Raw genomic sequence first — 21,352 nt, 5'->3', positions numbered from 1 at the left:
GAGTTGGATTCCTGGGCCAACAACGTTACCCCACCTGAGGGAAAGAGGAGAAAAATGAGCTTACGGCAGCAATGGGACTGACGGGATCAACATCCACGAGAACCCAGCTGCCCCGCCCCAGAGGTGGCTGCATCAGCACCGGATGAGCTGTCCCTGTGCGGCGTTGTGTGCGGCTGTTCCCCAGCTGCCCTGCCCAGAGGCGGCTGCATCTCAGCGCCGGGTGAGCTGTCCCCGTGTGTAACCAGCCACACCCCAGAGGTGGCCGCATTTCGAATGCCCCCTCTGGCACGCTCACCGGTCAACAGGAAGAGGGGGATGGAGGCCCAGCCGAGGCCCCAGGACCAGCCAAAGGAGATGTGGGGCCAGGTGGCCTTTATGACTTGAGCAAACTCACTGGTGAACACGGTCAGCGCAATCAGGACGCAGAAACCTAGGGCCAAAGGGAACAGCACGGACGCCCCTTAGCACCGCCGGGCACAGTCCCAGGGCCCCTGCCCCGTCCCACCACCAGGGGGCGCTGCCAGAGCCCAGAGCACGGTCTCGAGGGGGCTGGAGGGGGGCACATGGTATCCACGAGCCGTGGGACCCGGGGGCTGGGAGCAGCAGGGGGGAGGAGGCCCCAGGGGGGAGGTACCTGCGCTGAAGCTGCCCATGGTAGAGACCACGAGGGGGGACACGGCGTCGAAGTCGGAGCCGCTGAGCAAGGCGAGGAGGGAGAAGGCCGAGAGCAGCCCCGCGAGCAGGCCCAGCGTCAAGAACGTCTTGGTGGCCTCGATGTAATCTGAGGAACCAGAGAGACCAGGGGGGAAATGGAGAATAACCCTGCAGCAAACTAAAACAGAACCCAGGAGTCCTACACCCCCCCCCCTGCTCTAACCACTAGACCCCACTCCCCTCCCAGAGCCAGAACCCAGGAGTCCTGGCTCCCAGCCCCCCCCCCCCCGCTCTAACCACTAGACCCCACTCCCCTCCCAGAGCCAGAACCCAGGAGTCCTGGCTCCCAGCCCCCCCCCCCCGCTCTAACCACTAGACCCCACTCCCCTCCCAGAGCCAGAACCCAGGAGTCCTGGCTCCCAGCCCCCCCCCGCTCTAACCACTAGACCCCACTCCCCTCCCAGAGCCAGAACCCAGGAGTCCTGGCTCCCAGCCCCCCCCCGCTCTAACCACTAGACCCCACTCCCCTCCCAGAGCTAGAATCCAGGAGTCCTGGCTCCCAACCCCCCCTCCCGCTCTAACCACTGGACCCCACTCCCCTCCCAGAGCCAGAATCCAGGAGTCCTGGCTCCCAACCCCCCTGATCTAACCACTAGACCCCACTCCCCTCCCAGAGCCAGAACCCAGGTTCCTTGCCCCACTTCCCTCTGGAGCTGGCTGGGGGTAGTGGTGGGTTGCCGGGCAGTGCCGGCTGCCCTCACCGGGTAGTCTCGAAGGCACGACGCACACCGAATTCACACAGATCTTCCAGAGCCCCGAGTGGACGAAGTCGTCGTCCCTTCTCGCCTCCAGCCAGTGGTCGGAGCTCAGGGCCACTGCCACTAGCAGGAGGCTGAGCAGAGCCAGGACGGTGCTGGGGACCTGGAGAGGCAGCATCACGGGGGGCGGGCGGCTTGAGGGCGGGGGGCAGTGCTGGGATCCGGGGAGCCCCTGGGTCGGGGGGGGGGGAATGAGAGTCAGGCGGAAATCCCGGCCCAGAGCAGGAAGGGCCAGAGCTGGGTAGACAGACAGATCGGGGGTGTCTGGCGTGGGACGAAGACGAAGGGACAGGGGGCTGGGGGGCCCTTACCCAGACACCAGCCTCTCTGGGTCACCAACTGCCATGGAACCTTCCCCCCCCCCCCGCCCCCCCAGGACCCCAGCGCGGAGCCGGGGGAGACCCCAGCCTTCGGGGGGGTGGATGGCTGGACGGATGGAGGAGTGAGGGGGGACAGTGGGGTGGGAGTGTTTGGGGCTGGCTGTGGGGCCAGACGGACCCTTGGGTTCCCCATGCCCTCCGGGCTGTCCAAGGGACTCTGTTTAAATAAAAACCCCTGTGCCCCAGGGTGCCTAGGGCAGCCCACCTGGACAAGGCCAAGGTCAGGGCGGGCTGCGAAAAGGGAGAGCAGATTTCCCCCAAACTGGTGGTTACCGCGGTCGTTCGATTCCCCAGCCAGTCCCAAGCTGTGCTCCTAACCCCCCACCCCACCCCACCAGTTACGGAGAAGCTGCCCCACAGCCAGTCAATCCATCCTGTCAACAAAACGATGGGAAGCCTTTGCCCCCTTACTCCACGGTTCCTGCCCCGTCTCCACACGGGGCACGCGATCCGCTCGCCGTCAGCCTCTCGGAAATGGTCAATCCTTGCGAGACACTTTCTTCAAACTTTCCATAATTGAGAGGGTCATTTCATGCCCTTGCAGTCAACCTGGAGGAGAACAGGCCGTTTTCTCCCCGCCGGACGTCAATGAACATCACAGAGTCTTTCCAACATGGACGGAAATTCCTCAGCATCTTCACCGGCCTTAGAAACTGGACACGTCCGTTCCAAAGCTTGGCTGTTGAGAGGAGACCAGCCAGGCGGTGGCAGATCTTTCTTCTCTGCTCTCCGTGGGGCCTCCCAGCCCAGCACCAACCCGCCCCAACCCTGCTTAGCAAGAGAGCCCAGCGAGAGACAGAACCCAGGAGTCCTGGCTCCCCCCAGCTCTAACCCACTAGATCCCACTCCCCTCCCAAAGCCGGGGATAGAACCCAGGAGTCCTGGCTCCCTCCAGCCCCCTCCCCCAGCTCTAACCCACTAGACCCCACTCCCCTCCCAAAGCCGGGGAGAGAACCCAGGAGTCCTGGCCGTCCTCGATACCCATCCGTCTCTGAGGGGGAATAAAAGTCAGCAGACAGGAGGCTCTGAGAACAGGCCCTTTAATCTCCATGGAACAAGTGGGTCTGGGAAAGGAAGGGAACAGAAAGGGGGGACTGTTGGGGGGGCATCACGGATCTGTGGGAGCCCGCAGGGACACACGCACACACACACAAACACACACACACACAGGGCGGCTGGGGCAGCACAGGCCCCACACTCAGCTCCACAAGGATCCTTGTGAAAAAAGTGTCGCCACACCTGGGAGGAAAGGAGAAAAACAGCGTCAGGGCAGTGATGGGTGAGCCAGCCCCGTGCTGCGTCGCTGTGCGGCTGCTACCCAGCGGCCCCACCCCAGAGGTGGTTGCATCTCAGTGCTGGGCAAGGGGTCCCCGCATAAACAGTGCCCGCGTCCCACCCCAGAAGCAGTTGCATTTCAATCCTCCCCACCCCCCACCCCGCTGCACTCACTGGCTAGGAGGGAGAGTGGGCAGGCGGCCCAGCCGAGGCCGTAGGACCACCCGAAGCTGACTCCAGCCGGGGCGCTTGTCATGGCCTTCATGCTCTGGGATGTGAACATGGCCATGGCGACGGTGGCACAGAGACCTGGGGCCAAAGGGAAGAGCACAGAGTCAGCTGGTCGCAGCGGCTGGCGCGAGGTCCGGGACGGTGCCGCTGGGGCGTGTTGGTGTGAACCCCGCGTGGGCAGCTCTGGCTACTCGCTCACACCGGGCTTTGCGTGGCCAGATGAAGGGGGAGAAAGCGGGCGGGCGGGTCGGCCGCCGGCGGGGAAGGGGCGCGGGGCGTCGAAGCAGTGAGGTGGGGACGATCGGCTTCAAAGCTCCCACCAGCAAGGAGGACCAGGACGGGGGGGACCAGGACGGGGGGCTGTGGGCAGGCTGCTGGGGGTGACCCCGGGTGGCACGGCCCACGGATGCTCAGGGGACACAGCCTTGCCCGCTGGCTGGGGGGGCCCAGGCTGTGAGCTGCAGCAGCAGAACATTTTAAGGCATCCGGGGTTATAGGGCAGGCGGAAACACCCCCCTCTCCGGGCTGGGGAGAACCCCCAATGTGACAGCCAGGTCCCTGGTGTGGGAGGGACCACGTATCCGTAGGAGTTGCCGGCGGGGAGGAGGCCCCGAGGGGGCGGTACCAGCACTGAAGCTGCCCACGGCGGAGACCAGGGTCAGGGACACAGAGCCGAGGTGGGAGCAGAAGAAGGAGGCGAGTAGAGCCAAGTAGGAGAGAAACCCAGCGATCACAGCCAGGATCAGGCAAGCCCTGCTGGCCCTCATGAGATCTGAGGAGATAAGAGAGATCAGGGCTGAAATGGAGAATAAGATGGCAACAAACTACCGCAGAACCCAGGAGTCCTGGCTCCCAGCCCCCCTGCTCTAACCCATAGACCCCTCTCCCCTCCCAGATCCAGGGAGAGAACCCAGGAGTCCTGGCTCCCAGCCCCCCTGCTCTAACCATGAGACCCCACTCCCCTCCCACAGCCAGGGAGAGAACCCAGAAGTCGTGGCTCCCAGTCCCCCTGCTCTAACCATGAGACCCCACTCCCCTCCCACAGCCAAGGAGAGAACCCAGGAGTCCTGGCTCCCAGCCCCCCTGCTCTAACCATGAGACCCCACTCCCCTCCCACAGCCAGGGAGAGAACCCAGGAGTCCTGGCTGTGCCTGGTGGAGGTGGCTGGTGGCAGAGGTGGGATCCCTGGTGGCGCCCGGCTGCCCTTACCTGGTACAGTCAAAGGTATCAGACACCTCAGATTCATACAGTACTTCCACAGCCCCGAATGGATCAAGACTTGGTTTTCCTTCGTCAGCAGCCAGTGGTCGGAGCCCAGAGCCGCCAGTAGCAGCAAGAGACTGAGCAGGGCCAGGCTGGGGCTGGCAATTTGGAGACACAGCATCATGGGGTGGGGGGTGGGGCCCGGGGGCAGGCTGGGATCTGGGGAGCACCTGCAGGGGGGCAGGGAAGGATGAGAGTTAGATGGAAACCCCAGCCTAGACCAGCTGATCTGAGCCAAGCCCTCGGCGGTCTGGATGGGTGGCTGGATGGAGGGGTGGGGAAGGGGGGAGGGATATGGAGGGGTGGGGATGGCGGAGGGATATAGGGGGATGGGGGAAGGGATATCGGGGGTGGGGGAGGGGTATAGGGGATGGGGGAGATGGAGGGGTGGGGATGGGGGAGGGATATAGGGGGATGGGGGAAGGGATATGGGGGGGTGGGGGAGGGGTATAGGGAATGGGGGAGATGGAGGGGTGGGGATGGGGGGGAGGGATATGGGGGGATGGTGGTGTGTGTATGGGGGGAGGGATATAGGGGGATGAGGTAGATGGAGGGGTGTGTATGGGGGGACGGGTATGGGGGGATGGAGGGGTGGGTGTGGGGATGGTTTGATGGATGAAGGTGTGTGTATGGGGGGATGGGGGAGATGGAGGGGGGACAGAGGGATGGACTGATGGGTGTAGGAACAGATGGATGGGGTGGGGGAGGTAGGGTGGGGTGGGGATGGGGAGGGACGAAGATGAAGTAGGGTGACCAGACGTCCCGATAAAATCAGGACCGTCCGGATATTTAGGTGTTTGTCCCACGTCCCGACCGATGTTTGGTTGGGACGCAATTTGTCCCGATATTTCGCAGTACTCCGTTTTGGGGGGGGGGGTTTGCTCCCCCGGCGACACCCCCCGCCCCCCGGTGTGTCCCGATATTTTCTTCCTCTCATCTGGTCACCCTGAGATGAAGGGGTGGGGGCGGGGGGGCCTTACCCAGACATCAGCCTCTCTGTGTCGCCAACTGCCATGGAACCTTCCCCCCCCCCAGCCTGGGGAGCCCCCAGCCCCCACCGGCAGCTCCCCGATGGCTGGGGATGTGCGGGGGGGGGTGAAGGGGTGGCTGGGCCTGCGGATGGGGCGAGGCGTGGCGGTGTTTGGGGTTGGGGGGGTGTCAGGGCTGATTCCCCACCTGACACTTCGAGTGCAGAAGTGGGGGCCGCAAGGATTCTAACAATTCACACAGGCCACTCCAGGCTTGTATTAAACTCCCCAGGTCACTGCTTCTCTCTGGCCTTGGCTGGGTAAATGCTGCCACCACCCAAATGCAAAAAAACAAAACCCCTTGGACCCAGGAAGGGGCACTTGGGAATTCCTCCCCGTGGGTGCCCTCAACCCTTTCACCCCCCTCCGGGGAAGAGCTGAGACAGAAAACAAAGGAAATCGGCCAGTGCCACCAGATAATCAAACAACATTCACAAACCTCCTAGGACACAACAATCCAAATTCTGCTCTTCAAAAAGGTAAATTTTATTAATAAAAAAGAAAAGAAGAAAATACATCTGGGGACTCGGGCTCTGGCTGGATTTTAAAAGAGCAGCTACAAGGATTAAGCGCCAAGAATAGTTTCTTGAGGTCCCGCTTAAAGGTGACAAGCAAACCGGGGAGAGCACTGAGGAGTCCACCAGCCATAACGAAGTCAAAGGGACAAACCTAAGCGCGTCTTCCGAGACATTCCCGGATCGGCTCACCTGGCCGGGCTTTCCAGGAGCAGTTTCTAGGATTTTTTCATCCCTGGCTCTGCCCTGGCCGCCCCTCCCCGGAGAACAACAGACAGACAAAGGGGGCATCTTTGTCCAATTTTAAAAACTTCTCGCCGTCCCATTGGCTCTCTCGGCTAGGCGCCCACTCCCTTTTCTTTACCTGGGGGCCTTTTAACCCTTTACAGGTGGAGCAATTCGAGAACAGCCACCAAGAGGGATTTTACAGCTCCTGGCTGGCTGGGTGTCTATAAAAGGGAGCTCCCCCCCCCCCATTTATCACAGGGTGTCTGGCGACGGGTGGACGGATAGGGGCAGCCGGCCGCGTTCCCCAGACAGTCAGGGCTGCGCTGGGGACTCTGGTTAATTTAACCTTCTCAATCCCAGCCCCCCACCCCGTCCTGCACGTACCACAGGGCTGAGGGGATCCCCTCCCCCGGTCTCCGTGGCAGGTCCCCCCTCGAAGGGTTAATGCCGCTCCAACCAGGCTGCAGCTTCAGGGCTACCCCCGCCCCCGAGGGTGCCTCTTGTACCCGCACTGGAGGTGGGGTCCCACCCGCCCCCACCCAGCCGTGCCCTCCTGGGTCAGACCCCTGCTCCCCGCTTCTCTGCTCCCCTGGGGGTCTCCCATCCAAGCACCAGCCAGCTCCACCCGTGCTTAGCAAAGAGCCAACGCGAGGATGGAACCCAGGAGTCCTGACTCCCCCAGCTCTAACCACTAGACCCCACTCCACTCCCAGAGTCAGGGAGAGAACCCAGGAGTCCTGATTCCCTCCAGCCCCCTCTCCCAGCTCTAATCCACTAGACCCCACTCCCCGCTCAGAGCCGGGGATAGAAGGAACCCAGGAGTCCTGATTCCCCCCAGCTCCCTCCCCCAGCTCTAACCCACTAGATCCCACTCCCCTCCCAAAGCTGGGGATAGAACCCAGGAGTCCTGGCTGTCTTTGATACCCATCCGTCTCCGAGGGGGAATAAGTCAGCAGACAGGAGGCTCTGAGAACAGGCCCTTTAATCTCCATGGAAGAAGTGGGTCTGGCAGCAGCTGTGGGGAAAGGAAGGGAACATTAAGGGGAACTTGGGGGGGGGGGGGGAATCACGGGTCTGTGGGATCCCAGGGTAACACACACACACACTGCCCCCTGCGCAGGGCTGTTGGGGGAATCAGTCCCCGGATACTGCAGGCTCCATCCGGCCCCTACGGGGGCAGCGCAGGCCCCACACTCGGCTCTAGGGGGCTCTCAGGGTGCGAAGCGTCACCACACCTGGGGAAGAGAAGAGAAATGGGCTCAGAGCAGCAATGGGACCAATGGGAGCATCATCTACTGGTACACAGCATCCCACCCCAGAGGTGGCTGCATCTCAGCGCCGGGCGAGGGGTCCCTGTATAACCAGCCGCCACGCCCCACCCCAGAGGTGGCTGCATCTCAGCGCTGGGCGAGGGGTCCCTGTATAACCAGCCCCTGCACCCCACCCCAGAGGGGGCTGCATCTCAGCGCCGGGCGAGGGGTCCCTGTATAACCAGCCCCCACACCCCACCCCAGAGGCAGCTGCCTTTCGACACTCCGCTATGTTGCACTCACCAGTGATGAGGAAGAGGGGGAAGGAGGCCCAGCCGAGGCCGAAGGACCAGCCGAAGGTGACTTGGCCCGGCGGGACATTCACGGCCCCAGTGAACTCCCCTGTGTACACGGTCAGCGCGATCATGGCACAGAGCCCTGGGGCAAAGGGAACAGCACGGATACCCCTCAGTGCGGCCCACGCTCAGTCCCAGCCCCTGCCCTGTCCCACCACCAGGGGGAGCTGCCAGAGCCTAGGGCAGGATCCCTGGATGGGGGCCTCCCCGGGGGGTGCACGGTTTGGGGGGTGGGGGTAGCTGGGGGGAGGAGGCCCCGAGGGGGCGGTACCTGCACTGAAGCTGCCCACGGCAGAGACCAGGGTCAGGGACATGGAGCTGAGGTGGGAGCGGAAGAACGAAGCGAGGAGAGCGAAGAAGGAGAGAAACCCAGCGATCAGGGCCAGGAACAGGAAAGCCCTGGTGGCCGCAATGTAACCTGAGGAACCAAGAGAGACCAGAGGCTAAATGGAGAATAACCCTGCAGCAAACTAAAATAGAACCCAGGAGTCCTGGCTCCCAAACCCTCCCCCCCCCCGCTCTAACCACTAGACCCCACTCCCCTCCCAGAGCCAGAACCCAGGAGTCCTGGCTCCCAATCCCCCTGCTCTAACCACTAGACCCCACTCCCCTCCCAGAGCCAGGGACAGAACCCGGGAGTCCTGGCCCCCATCAAGGGAGTGGCTGCAGCAGTGGGGTTTCCTGGCGGAGCCGGGCTGCCCCCACCTGGCACTGAAGCAAACGTCCAACACCCTGAATTCACGCAGACTTTCCACAGCCCCGAATAGGACGTGACAAGGCGGCTGGTGGCCACCAGCCAGTGGTCGGAGCCCAGGGCGGCCAGGAGCAGCAGGAGGCTGAGCAGGGCCAGGCCGGTGCTGGGGATCAGGAGAGACGCCATCGCGGGGGGAGCTCGTGCCCCCAGAAACCAGGATCCGGGAAGCACCTGGGGGTGGGGAATGAGTCAGAGGCAATCCCGGCCCAGATCAGCAGGGCTGAGCCAGAGCCCTGGGCCCCGGGCCCCAGGCAGCTCCCGAGCTAGGTGTGGGGGGGGGCGGGGGCTGGAGGGATGGGGGAGGATCGGGGGTGGATGGAGGGTAGAAGGATGGGGGTGAGGAGGGACAGGGGAAGGGTGGGGGGTGGATGGAGGGGTGAGTTTGCGGCAGGTGGGATGGAGGGGTTGGGGACATGGGGGGTGAGGACGGACAGAGGGGAAGTGGGAGGGATGGGTGATTGGATGGAGGGGTGTGGGAGGGGTGGATGTGGGGATGGAGGGGTGGGGGAGGTGGGGGGAGGACGGATGAAGGGGGAGGGGTGGGTGTGGGGATGGAGGGGTGGGGGGATGGGGAGGAGGGATGGAGGGGTTGTGGAGGTGGGGTGGGGGTGGGGACGTGATGGAGGAGGAAGGACAGAGGGGTTGGGGAGGAGGGTGGGTATGGGGATGGAGGGGTGGGGGATGGGAAGGAGGGCTGGAGGGGTTGTGGAGGTGGGGTGGGGGGATGGGGAGGAGGGATGGAGGGGTGGGGGAGGTGGGGTGAGGATGGATGAAGGGGGAGGGATGGGTGAGGGGATGGAGGGGTGGGGGATGGGGAGGAGGGATGGAGGGGTGGGGTGAGGCCGGATGAAGTGGGAGGGATGGGTGAGGGGATGGAGGGGTGGGCGGATGGGGAGGAGGGATGGAGGGGTTGTGGAGGTGGGGTGGGGGTGGGGACGTGATGGAGGAGGAAGGACAGAGGGGTTGGGGAGGAGGGTGGGTATGGGGATGGAGGGGTGGGGGATGGGAAGGAGGGCTGGAGGGGTTGTGGAGGTGGGGTGGGGGGATGGGGAGGAGGGATGGAGGGGTGGGGGAGGTGGGGTGAGGATGGATGAAGGGGGAGGGATGGGTGAGGGGATGGAGGGGTGGGGGATGGGAAGGAGGGATGGAGGGGTTGTGGAGGTGGGGTGGGGGTGGGGACGTGATGGAGGAGGAAGGACAGAGGGGTTGGGGAGGAGGGTGGGTGTGGGGATGGAGGGGTGGGGGATGGGAAGGAGGGATGGAGGGGTTGTGGAGGTGGGGTGGGGGGATGGGGAGGAGGGATGGAGGGGTGGGGGAGGTGAGGTGAGGACGGATGAAGGGGGAGGGGGGGATGGAGGGGTGGGGGAGGAGGGGTGGGGAGGGACAAAGACGAAGGGATGGGGGGGGGAGATGGGGGGCCCTTACCCAGACACCAGCCTCTCTGCGTCACCAACTGCCATGGAACCCCTCCACCTATCCCGGGAGCTGCCTGGGGGACCCCAGCCCAGCCCCCGTCGGCAGCTCCCGGGATAGGTGGAGGGGGGGTGGGGGATGGAGGGATTGTGGGGAGAACATAAGAAAGGCCGTACCGGGTCAGACCAAAGGTCCATTTAGCCCAGTATCCTGTCTAGCGACAGTGGCCAATGCCAGGTGCCCCAGAGGGAGTGGACCAACAGGCAATGATCAATTGATCTCTCTCCTGCCATCCATCTCCATCCTCTGACAAACAGAGGCTAGGGACACCATTCCTTACCCGTCCTGGCTAATAGCCATTAATGGACTTAACCGCCATGAATTTATCCAGTTCTCTTTTAAACCCTGTTATGGGGGGGGGGATGGCTGAGTGTATAGGGGGTGAATGGTGGGATGAGGGGTTTGTCTGGGGAGGGATGGATGGAGGGGTGTGTAGGGGGCTGGAGGGAGGGAGGGATTGGTTCGGTGGAGGGAGGGATGGAGGGAGATGTAGGGGGATGGAGGGAGGGATGGGTGGATGGATGGAGGGTTGCATGGATTGGATGGAGAAGTGTGTAAGGGAGGGATGGAGGGATGGATTGGTTGGAGGGATGGATAGATTGGATGGAGGAGTGGATGGAGGGGTGTGTAAGGGAGGGATGGATTGGTTGGAGTGAGGGAGGGAGGGATGGATGGGTGGATGGAGGGGTGTGTAGAGCGAGGGATGGATTGGTTGGATGGATGGATGGATGGATGGATGGATGGATGGAGGGGTGTGTAAGGGAGGGATGGAGGGATGGATTGGTTGGAGGGAGGGATGGATGGATGGATGGATGGATGGATGGAGGGGTGTGTAAGGGAGGGAGGGAGGGAGGGATGGATGGGTGGATGGAGGGGTAGATGGAGGGGTGTGTAAGGGAGGGTTGGAGGGATGGATTGGTTGGAGGGAGGGATGGATGGGTGGGTGGATGGAGGGGTGGGTAGAGCGAGGGATGGGGCCTGTGTCCCGGGCTGGAGGGACAGCAGGACGGTGGCCCAGGGTGGTAGAGTAGCCGAGGAGGACGCCAGAGCGGGGGTCAGGCCGCAGCAGAGGGCTGCCCCCAGGGCTAACCATGCCAGGGCCGGGCCCACGCCACCCTCCAGACAGCCACCCCCCGGGAAAGGCTCGGACACCACGGGGCAGGACCAGCCCTCCAGCCATCGCTTGTCCCTCAGCCTCTGGCCCAGCCTGGGGGACGATGGCTCATCACCACGGTGGGGGGGGGGTGGATTTACGAGGGGGTGCGGCCCAGAGCAGGGGTGGGGAGGGACCATTAGCACAGGCTTCTCCCCCAGGCCCAGGCAGCTCCCCCTGACACCTGCTGTCTGCGCCGCCCCCTCCCTCGAAGGGTTAACCCCGTCCCAGGCCCAGACAGCGCCTCTTGTTCTGGGGTGGCGCCATGTGAGCACCCGGGGGAGGAGCAGGAAAGTCCCATTGCATCCCCCCCACATCTCCACCCAATGGGTCCGCCCAATTGTTAGGTCCAATTCCACAGCCTATGCTCCCCCATTCCCCGCCCCCCTGAGCCAGTCAGTCCCCCTCCCTGGGGCCGGATCAGAGCCAGTGCCCCCAACAGCGGAAAGGCTGCATGTCCCATTCCCCAGCCCCTCATGAGATTTGCTTGTAATTTAACTAGAATCACCCTGCAGCAGTGAGTTCCCTGGGTTAACACTGATATGACCCCCCCCCCCCCCCCTGAGATAAACCCACTAATCCCCCGGGGCAGGCAGTCCTGCAGGCCAACCCCACTAATAGCAAGATGCAGGGAGTCCCACGGGTTAACCCCACTACTTCCCAGGGGCAGGGAGGAATGCAGGTTAGCCCTATTAGTACCCAGTGGCAGGAAGTCCCACAGGTTAACACTGTTAATAGCCAGTGTCGGGAGTTCCAGGGGTTAACCCTGCTAACACCGAGTGGCAGGCAGTACTGCAGGCTGACCTCGCTAATACCCAGTGGCAGGGAGTCCCACAGGTTAGCCCACTAATACCCAGTGGCAAGGAGTCCCGCAGGTTAACCTCAGTATTCTAATATAATCAAACCACCGTGGACGCATTGAAAGTACAAAAATAGAGACGTATATTTTGAAAATCTTACAGTAAAACCCACCACTGGTTTGGGGCAACGCAGCCGGGGTGGATCTCAGAGTTAGAAACGACCAGTGGGGTGAAATATCGCCTTTCAAAGCTCTATAACTGTGATTTGCAGGGGTTAAGTAATATCCAGTGGCCAGGAGTCCCAGGGGTTAACACTATTAAACCCAGTAGTAAAATTGCACCCGGTGGCAGATGTGATCGGTTCCTCCACAATCTACAGGGTTTCAAGCCCCCCCCTTTCACCCTGCCCTTATGGGGTCGTTGAACCTTTCAAGACCCTGAGATACTCCCCTTTTAGCCCTTAGGAAATCAGAGAAGGTAGAAAAATCCTCTCTTCTTAACCTTGCACGATCCTACATGCAATTCACTCCGCTCCAGCCCCGGGGGGTTAATGGGACCTGGCACAGGGACCAGCTGATACGAGGGGTGTCACCCCATTGGGTGTCTAGTGTTATGTCATCAAGGGATACCAAATCTGATTGGGCATCTCTGGGGGGCAGGGGTGTGCCAACTGGGACTGTTCTTAATGTTTCCTCTGAATACTGTGTGGGTGCCTCAGTTTCCCCCATGCATTTCTTAAGTCTCTAGGGGGTGAGATTGTTGCAGAGCAAAGGGCCAGTGTGCATAAATGGCCGACACTCTGTCTCCTGGCAACTAACGGCCGGGGCCCTTCCCCCCTGCAAGGAGATAGCTAAAGGTGTTGGAGAACAAAGGAATCAGGTGACCTCCTGGCCCAGGAAAGGAACAAAGCAGAGGAGGGGGGGCTGGAGGGGGAGTCAGTTTGGAGCTGGCTGGGGAAATGGAGGGGAGCCCAGACGGGGCTCTGGCCTCCCTGGGGCCCCCCAAGATGGACCGGACTGAGGGGGTCCTGTTATCTGTACCTGCAAGACCTGTCTTGGACGGGGTTCCTGTCGTCTAAATAAACCTTCTGTTTTACTGGCTGGCTGAGAGACATGGTGAATTGCAGGAAGCCGGGGGTGCAGGGCCTTGTCTCCCGCACATGCCGTGACAAGGGGGCATGGTTATGTGGACATCAGTGTATGCCCAGGGAAGCTGGCATGCGGCCCGGGGCTGGTGGGCGCGTGGGGTCTTTTACAGGTACATGTGGTAACCAAACCATCCCTGGCAGGGGCAGGTGGCTATAGACAGGTATGGGTGGTTTGGTTAGTTTTCCAGCGATCCCACTTTTAGCACCAGTTCACACTAGCTAAATCCCACTACTGACACCAGTTTTCCCCTCTCTATATCACACCGCTAGCATCATGTTGCTCCCAGTGACTCGACTTATTACCTCAGTCCCTGACATAGTCTAGGTGTATCCCACTTCCCCCACCACGTCGTCACCAGCCGCCCCACTGCTCACCCCCATGGCTCTAGCTATTATTGTTCCTAGCTATACAAGCACTTGTTTAAATAGAAGAGAGATTTAGAAGCATTTCCGGCCCGTCCGCTCCCGCTCTAGGGTTAGACGTTGGAGTAGATCTGCTCAGACAGCAAATGCGGCTGCCAAGTGCCAACGTTCCCATAATGTCCGGCTCCTCCTGCTGCTAAATTCTCATAGTCTTCCACTCGCTCCATGGCCTCGTAGTCGTCAATGCCCAGCTCCTGAGGATGCAAAGAGGAAGGATTGACTCACACAGAGGTCGCTGAGATGCAGCCACCGCTGGGGCGGGGCAGCTGGGGAACAGCTGCACACAACGCTGCATGGCTACGGCTCTCCCGGTGCCGAGATGCAGCCACCGCTGGGGCGGAGCAGCTGGGGAACAGCTGCACACAACGCTGCATAGGGACGGCTCGCCCAGGGCCGAGATGCAGCCGGGGGCAGGAAACAAAGACTAATGTATCTATGGCGACAGAATGGATTTTAGGGAGGCAAATGTAATTAACTATCTGGGAATCTGGCCAGGACGCCGGGGTCCACATCCTGCCCCCCTCGGTCTGACAAACAGCGGAGACGTCTGGTTACTCGGCACTCGGGTGCTCTGACCAATGCTAATAACTGCAGCACAGCGCCCCGTAGTGCCGCCCTGGGGCACCGGGGCCAACCCTGACTGCCAGGGAAGAGCCCCCACCCTGCAGGTCTCCCATCCAGGGAACAACCAGGCCCCTCCCAGCTTAGCCCAGAATGATGGCGGGATGAGCGTGTGGCCCTGGCCTTTCCCACCTCTCCCCCCGCCTTTGCCTTGCTGTATAGGTTGAACTGCTCGTCCTTCTTCGCCTTGCTCGCCTTCCCCCCCTTGAGGGACGGCCTCTGCTCCCCGTTGCCTTCGTTGTCGTAGATCGAGGGACCCTCTTCTTCGTCTTTCCTGCAGGAGAGAACAGGCTTTAGCTCGGTTCCCGCAGCCCTGGAGCTGCCGACGAGCCCACCCTGCAGCAGCCCGTCCCAGGGGTTAACACAACTAAACCCCAGTGGCAGGGAGTCCCGTGGGTTAAGCCTTCTAATATTTAGTGACTGGCATTCCTCTGGGTTAACGCTGATAATATCTAGTGGCAGGGAGTTCCACAGGTTAACTCTGCAACTCTCCAGTGGCAAGGGAGCCCTGTGGGTTAACCGTGCTAATCCCCAGTGACAGGGAGTCCCACGGGCTAACCCTGCAAATATCCAGTTGCAGGGAGTTCCACAGGTTAACCCTGCTTGCAGGGAGTCCCACGGGCTAACCCTGCAAATATCTAGTTGCAGGGAGTCCCACGGGTTAATTATTTCTTACAGGCACCTCATACCACAGGAGACCAGCCAGGTTCTGTCCAATCCTGCTTACTTGCCTGCTTTTCACAGGTGTCTCCCTATGTCCTAATGAATCCACCCCCCTCATTCCTTCTGGTCCAGTTCTCTGGGTCTCTCTATATCTGACCTCCACCCATGCCCCTTCCGCTTCTGTGCCTGCTGCCATGCCCCCTGGCGTTGAGTGGGGCCTGCTGCCCATGCACCTCCTTTGTGGCTAAGCCATCACACCTCCAAGCCCATGGCCTGGTGCCCTCACCTGGCTCTGGCTACCTTGTAGACCACGATCGCCAGCACTGAGAGGAGCAGAACGCCGCCGATGACTCCGCTGGAGACCATGAGCAGCAAATTATCGTCCCCTGCAGAGACACAGATAGATACAGCTGGTGTTAGCAGTGGGATTAATGGTGTCAAGCAGTGCATAAAGGGGGAGCAGCATCTATATGTGGGTAATTACAGTAACAGCATGACCATGCATGGGTGGGAGGGTGCTATCGTCCCCTCACCTGAGCTAAATTAGGCAGGCAGCTTGAACTCATGGTGTGTATATATAAGCAAATATGGGAAGGGTGCACTACTTACTCAGCGGTTCCTAGGTTACTCGGGCCCTGGGGTAAATTAGAGGGGTGGCTTATATTTGGGTGTGAGTATATATGGTAACCCCATACCCACGCTCAGGCTATATTAAATAAATGGCAGATTTATACTGTGTAAAAGAGTAATTATGGTAATACCAGACATGGGTGTATATGTGAGTAATTACAGCAGCAGGCCACCGTATGCCCAGCCCTCCGAGCTACCCAGACATGTGGCAGATACCCAGGTCAGAGTGTATACATGAGTAATTAAGGTAACAGGGAGCCCCAAGCCCAGCCCCCAAAAGCTACCCCAGACATGCGGCTGGGGTTGTCATCTGTCTAATCACACAAACCCAAACACCCTTGCCCCGCCCCCTGCCCCGCCCCTGCCTGAGGCCCCACCCCTGCCCTGCCCCTTCTCCGAGGCCCCACCCCGCTCACTCCATCCCCCACTCCCTCCGTCGCTCGCTCTCCCCCACCCTCACTCACTTTCAGTGGGCTGGGGCAGGGGATTGGGGTGTGGGAGAGGATGAGGGGTGCGAGCTCTGGGAGGGAGTTTGGGTACAGGAGGGGGATTCTGATCTGGGGCAGGGATTGGGGTGCAGGAGGTGGTGCGGGGTGCAGGTTCTGGAAGGGAGTTTGGGTGCAGAAGGGGGCTCAGGGCTGGGGCAGGGGTTGGGGTGTGGGAGAGGGTGCGGGGTGCAGGCTCTGAAAGGGAGTTTGGGTGCAGGAGGGGGCTCAGGGCTGGGGAAGGGGTTGGGGTGCAGGAGGGGATGAGGGGTGTGGGCTCCAGCCGGGAGGCGCTTACCTTGGGTGGCTCCCAGACGGCGGCACAGCGGGGCTAAGGCAGGCTCCCTGCTTGCCCTGGCTCTGCACTGCTCCCGGAAGCGGCCGGCACGTCCCTGCCGTGCTCCACGCACTGCCTGTGCCCGCAAGCGCCGCCCACCGCAGCTCCCATTGGCCGCAGTTCCCGGCCAATGGGAGCTGTGGAGTCGGCGCTCGGGGAGGGGGCAGTGCACGGAGATGCACCCCTGCCAGGGGCCGCAGGGATGTGTGGGCCGTTTCCAGGAGCAGTGCAGGGCCAGGGCAAGCAGGAAGCCTGCCTTAGCCCCGCTGCGCTGCCGGACTTTTAGCCCCTATAATCTCCCGGTTTGGCTGCAGTAGCCTCCAGGAGATGGAGCCCGATTCCGGGAGACTCCCGGCCAAACCGGGACGGTTGGCATGACAGGGCTCCCGCTCATTTCCCACCCACGTGCAGAATGAATTTTGTTACGTGCCCCAATATGGAGGTGACGTGTGACACGACCCTGTGACACATCACCTCCATATTGGGGCATGCAACAAAATTAATGTGGCGGGGGTGGGGCTGAGGAGTGTGGAGGGTGGGAGGGGCTCAGGGCTGGGGCAGAGGGTTGGGGTGCAGGGGGTGAGGGCTCTGGCTGGGGGCAGGGGCAGCTCTAGGCACCAGCAAAGCAAGCACGTGCTTGGGGCAGCCCATTTGCAGGGGCGGCAGGGATCCAGCCTGGGAGCTGAGAACCAACAGGGGGCCCTGGGAGCTGTAGTTCCTTGGTTAGCTCCCTGCCTATAGAGCCTGCCCTGGAGCAGGGAAAGAACTACATTTCCCAGCATTCCCTTGGCCACTACCAAAAGGAAAGAGGGGGAGGGAGTGAGGAAGCTGAGACCTCATGCTGCAGCCTGCTGTGAATGGAGAGCTGCACTGGGAAGGGCAGGGATACCATATTTTAACATTCAAAAAATAGGACACTCCACGGGGAGGGAGGGTAGCCCCACCCTGCCCCCCATCCACTCCCTCCGACTGCCCCCCCACAGAAACCCCAACCCATCCAACCCCCCTGCACCCTGTCCCCTGATCACCCCCTCCCGGGACCCCTGCCCCAACTGCCCCCCAGGACCCCACCCCTATCTAAGCCCCACTGGTCCTTGTCCCCTGATTGTCCCCTCCTGGGATCCCACCCCCTATCTAAGCCTCCCTTCTCCTTGTCCCCAACTGCCCCTTCCTGAGACCCCCCCCCCCAGGACCCCACCCCCTAGAAGAAAAAGTAGGATAAATTGAGCAAGAAATGCTTCCCAGTGGTTATTAGGACTGGAATTGCTATTTTCAACAGCCCTTGCCTTTTGTTTGTTTGTTTGTTTAAAAGGAAGACAGTGATATTGCATTGGCAAATTCCCCATAGAAAGAAAGAGTGGAACAAAAGAATAATAAAGGCACCTCAACTTTTCCTCATTTATGTAGGGCAGTCTTATAATATGCATCCAGATATCCTCCAATCACACAAGCTGAAAATTGTTCCACTTTACTGCAGTTCTGTAACCATATGGGAACCAATCCTGCTGTGTTCTGTGCACATCTAAAATTCCTGCTGAATGACCCGCCCTGGGAGCGAGTTACCAGTGACCCAGGGCTGCGGCGGAAGGAGGGTGCGGGGGGTGGGGGGGTGAGCCCAGGGCTGGGGCGGCAGGGAGGTGTGTGTGGGGGGGGGGTAATGGTGGGGGGATAGGGGAACCCAGAGCTGGGGCAGCAGGGTATGTGTGTGTCGGGGGGAGAGCCCAGGGCTGGGGCGGCAGGGGGGTGCGGCGAGGAGCCCAGGGCTGGGACCGGGGGCAGCCAAAAATTTTTTTGCTTGGGGCGGCAAAAAACCTAGAGCCGGCCCTGGCTGGGGGTGCAGGCCATGCAGAATTAGGGGTAACTCCGGTTGGCAACTCTACATGCGTCCAATACCCGGGTCGGGGCATGTACATGAGCTGTTACGGTACCAGGGCACCCCATGCCCAGCCCCCCACCGGTCCCCCGGTAACCTGCGGGCACAAAGGGCAGCGTGGCCTGGCTCTGTCCGTGGGCGTTGGTGGCAGCGCAGGACACGTTGGCCAGGGCCCCCGGCCGGGCCCTGCAGCTCCCCGCTCACGGCCGGGGCCCCGCGCCCCCGAGGTCGCTCGCAGCTCAGGGCCCTCAAAGTCCCCGGGGAGGGTGCGGTTGGGCAGGCGCCACTCGAGGCGGGGCGGGGGGGTTCCCCCTCGGCTGCGCAGTGACACGTGGCCGCGTCCCTGCGCAGTGACACGTGGCCGCTCCCCCGGGCCCGCTGCCCCGCACCGTGCAGTTCCCCCGCGGCAGCAGCTCCGGCGGGTCTGCAACGGGACACGGGACATGTGGGGCACCGAGCCCAGATCCCCTGGCCGCCCCTGAGCCAGCCAGCACCCCGCCTGGGGGCCAGATCGGGGCCAGCGCCCCCTAGAGGGGAATGGCCTTGTGCCCCCTTCCCTGCCACCCAAGCCTTGGGATTGATCGGGGCCAGCACCCTCCAAAGGGGAAAAGCCCCGTGCCCCATTTCCCGCCACCCTGAGCCAGCCCCCCAAACTGGGGCTGGATCGGGGCCTGCACCCCCTAGAGAGGAAAGGCCCCGTAGCCCCTTCTGCACCCCCCTGAGCCAGCCAGTCCCCTGTCCCAGGACGGGATCGGGGTCTAGCGCCCCCTATAGGGGAAAGGCCCCATGTCTCATTCCCCACCCCCCTGAGCCCGCCCCTGCCCTGTGGCCGGATCGGGGCCGGTGCCCCTACGGGGCAGGGTCCCCCGCCCCCTCACACTCCACGTCGAGGTTTGCAGCGGGCGAGTCCCTCCCCAGGCCGATCTCGTTCTCGGCGGCGCAGCGGTAGGGCCCCGAGAGGCGCCCCACAGCCAGCACCGTCACCTCGGGGCCCCGGCCCAGCCCCCGCAGCAGGGCCCGGCGCGGCCCCTGGAACCAGCGGTAGGTGGTGGCCGGGGGGTGGCTCTGGGTGGTGCAGCGCAGGGTGACGTTGTCGCCTTCCTTCAGCCGGGCCGGCCCCACCACGGCCACAGCCGCGCCCCGCGGGCGATCTGGGGGGAGGGGCACATTAGGGGGAACCTGCCCCCACCAGCCACCCCGAGACCCCAGAGCTGCTCCAGCCTCCGGCCTTCCCCGGAGCATCATCTGTGCCACCCCCCTCCCTCTCTGGGGCCAGCCCCCACCACGAGGGGAGAGCCCCCACCCCACCCTCTGCAGAGCGGCGCCCCCAGTAACCCCTGCCCTGCCCCTGCCCCACAGCACCCACTGCTGACCTTCCGCCCATCCTCTGCCCCACAGCGACCCCTCCTGACCCTCTGCCCCGCCCCCTGCCCCACAGCGCCCCTACTGACCTCTGCCCCGCCCCCTGCCCCACAGCACCCCCTGCTAACCTTCCGCCCATCCTCTGCAGCACGGCGCCCCCTCCTGCCCTGCCCCTGCCCCACAGCGACCCCTCCTGCCCTGCCCCTGCCCCACAGCGACCCCTCCTGACCCTCTGCCCCGCCCCCTGCCCCACAGCACCCCCTGCTAACCTTCCGCCCATCCTCTGCAGCACGGCGCCCCCTCCTGCCCTGCCCCTGCCCCACAGCGACCCCTCCTGACCCTCTGCCCCGCCCCCTGCCCCACAGCGCCCCTACTGACCTCTGCCCCGCCCCCTGCCCCACAGCACCCCCTGCTGACCTCTGCCCCACCCCGTCCCGCACAGCTCCCCCTGCTGACCCCCTGCCCTGCCCCGTGCCCCACAGCACCCCCTGCTGACCTTCCGCCCATCCTCTGCAGCACGGCGCCCCCTCCTGCCCTGCCTCTGCCCCACAGCGACCCCTCCTGACCCTCTGCCCCGCCCCCTGCCCCACAGCGACCCCTCCTGATCCTCTGCCCCGCCCCCCTGCCCCACAGCGCCCCTACTGACCTCTGCCCCGCCCCCTGCCCCTCAGCACCCCCTGTTGACCCCACCCACCCTGCCCCCTACAGCACAGTGCCCCCCTACTGACCCTCTGCCCCACCCCGTCCCGCACAGCGCCCCCTGCTGATCCCCTGCCCTGCCCCACAGCACCCCCTCCTGACCCTCCGCCCCTCCCCCTGCCCCACAGCACCCCCCTGCTGACTTTCCGCCCACCCTCTGCAGCACGGCGCCCCCTCCTGCCCTGCCCCTGCACCACAGCGACCCCTACTGACCCCACCCACCCCGCCCCCTATAGCACAGCGCTCCCTACTGATCCTCTGCCCCGCCCCGTCCCCCACAGCGCCCCCTGCTGACCCCCCTGCCCTGCCCCCCGCACCACAGCACCTTCTCCTGACCCTCTGCCCTCCCCCTGCCCCACAGCGCCCCCTGCTGACCTTCCGCCCTGCCCGCTGGAGCACTGCGCCCCCTAGTGCCAGGCTGGGACATCGGGACCAGCCCTGCCTGCCATGGGAGAGCCCCCACCCCACCCCCTGCAGCACAGCGCCCCCCTAGCGCCCTCTCACTCACACTTGACCTGCAGGTACAGCCCGTTGCGAGCCTGCTGCTGGTTGGGGAAGGTGGCCGTGCACTGCAGGTACTGCCCGTGGTCCTTGTACGAGGGGGTGTAGCTCAGCTCCGACTCTGCCCGCCAGCCGCCCCCCCGCCAGCCGCTCATGGCTGGTCACCCGCTTTGCCCCTCCCGGGGCTCCAGCCCAGGCTGGGAGGGGGCCGAGGGGGCAGGTGTGGCGGATGGAGCAGGTGATGGTGGTTCGGTTCGCCCTCGATCAGCACCCCGGGGTCGCTCAGCATCAGCGGGTCTGGAGTGTCTGGGGGAGACAGACGGGGAGGGTGTCACAGACTGCGGCGAGTGATCGGCCTCTGATTCAGCCACCTCTGGGGTGGGTCACAGGCGCTGCTTATACAGGGGCTCCTTGCCCGGCGCCAAGATGCAGC

At 63.0% G+C, this 21,352-nt stretch overlaps 1 protein-coding gene across 1 annotated transcript; it reads right to left on the bottom strand.

Annotated features, from left to right (window-relative positions):
• Positions 1 to 7,592: 7,592 nt before the first annotated feature.
• LOC135892225 (protein NKG7-like) lies at positions 7,593 to 8,919 on the bottom strand. The gene is made up of 4 exons (XM_065419931.1): positions 8,704 to 8,919; positions 8,270 to 8,416; positions 7,946 to 8,080; positions 7,593 to 7,627 (listed from the first exon to the last, which is right to left on the bottom strand). The coding sequence occupies exons 1-4, from the start codon at positions 8,876 to 8,878 to the stop codon at positions 7,593 to 7,595; spliced, it is 492 nt and encodes a 163-aa protein (XP_065276003.1). The 5' UTR covers positions 8,879 to 8,919.
• Positions 8,920 to 21,352: the final 12,433 nt, after the last annotated feature.

This window comes from Emys orbicularis, chromosome 20 (assembly GCF_028017835.1).
Source record: "Emys orbicularis isolate rEmyOrb1 chromosome 20, rEmyOrb1.hap1, whole genome shotgun sequence".
In the NCBI taxonomy this organism is placed as follows: domain Eukaryota; kingdom Metazoa; phylum Chordata; order Testudines; family Emydidae; genus Emys; species Emys orbicularis.
This window is presented reverse-complemented; position numbering and strand designations above follow the sequence as displayed.

Bases quoted from the DNA above. Each gene is read 5' to 3' on its own strand.
- LOC135892225 (XM_065419931.1), bottom strand. From the start codon at position 8,878: ATGGCGTCTCTCCTGATCCCCAGCACCGGCCTGGCCCTGCTCAGCCTC. The intron at 8,417-8,703 runs GTGGGGGCAGCC...TTGGTTCCTCAG, and splicing joins GACGTTTGCTTCAGTGCCAG to GTTACATTGCGGCCACCAGG. The intron at 8,081-8,269 runs GTACCGCCCCCT...CCTTTGCCCCAG, and splicing joins CGTGGGCAGCTTCAGTGCAG to GGCTCTGTGCCATGATCGCG.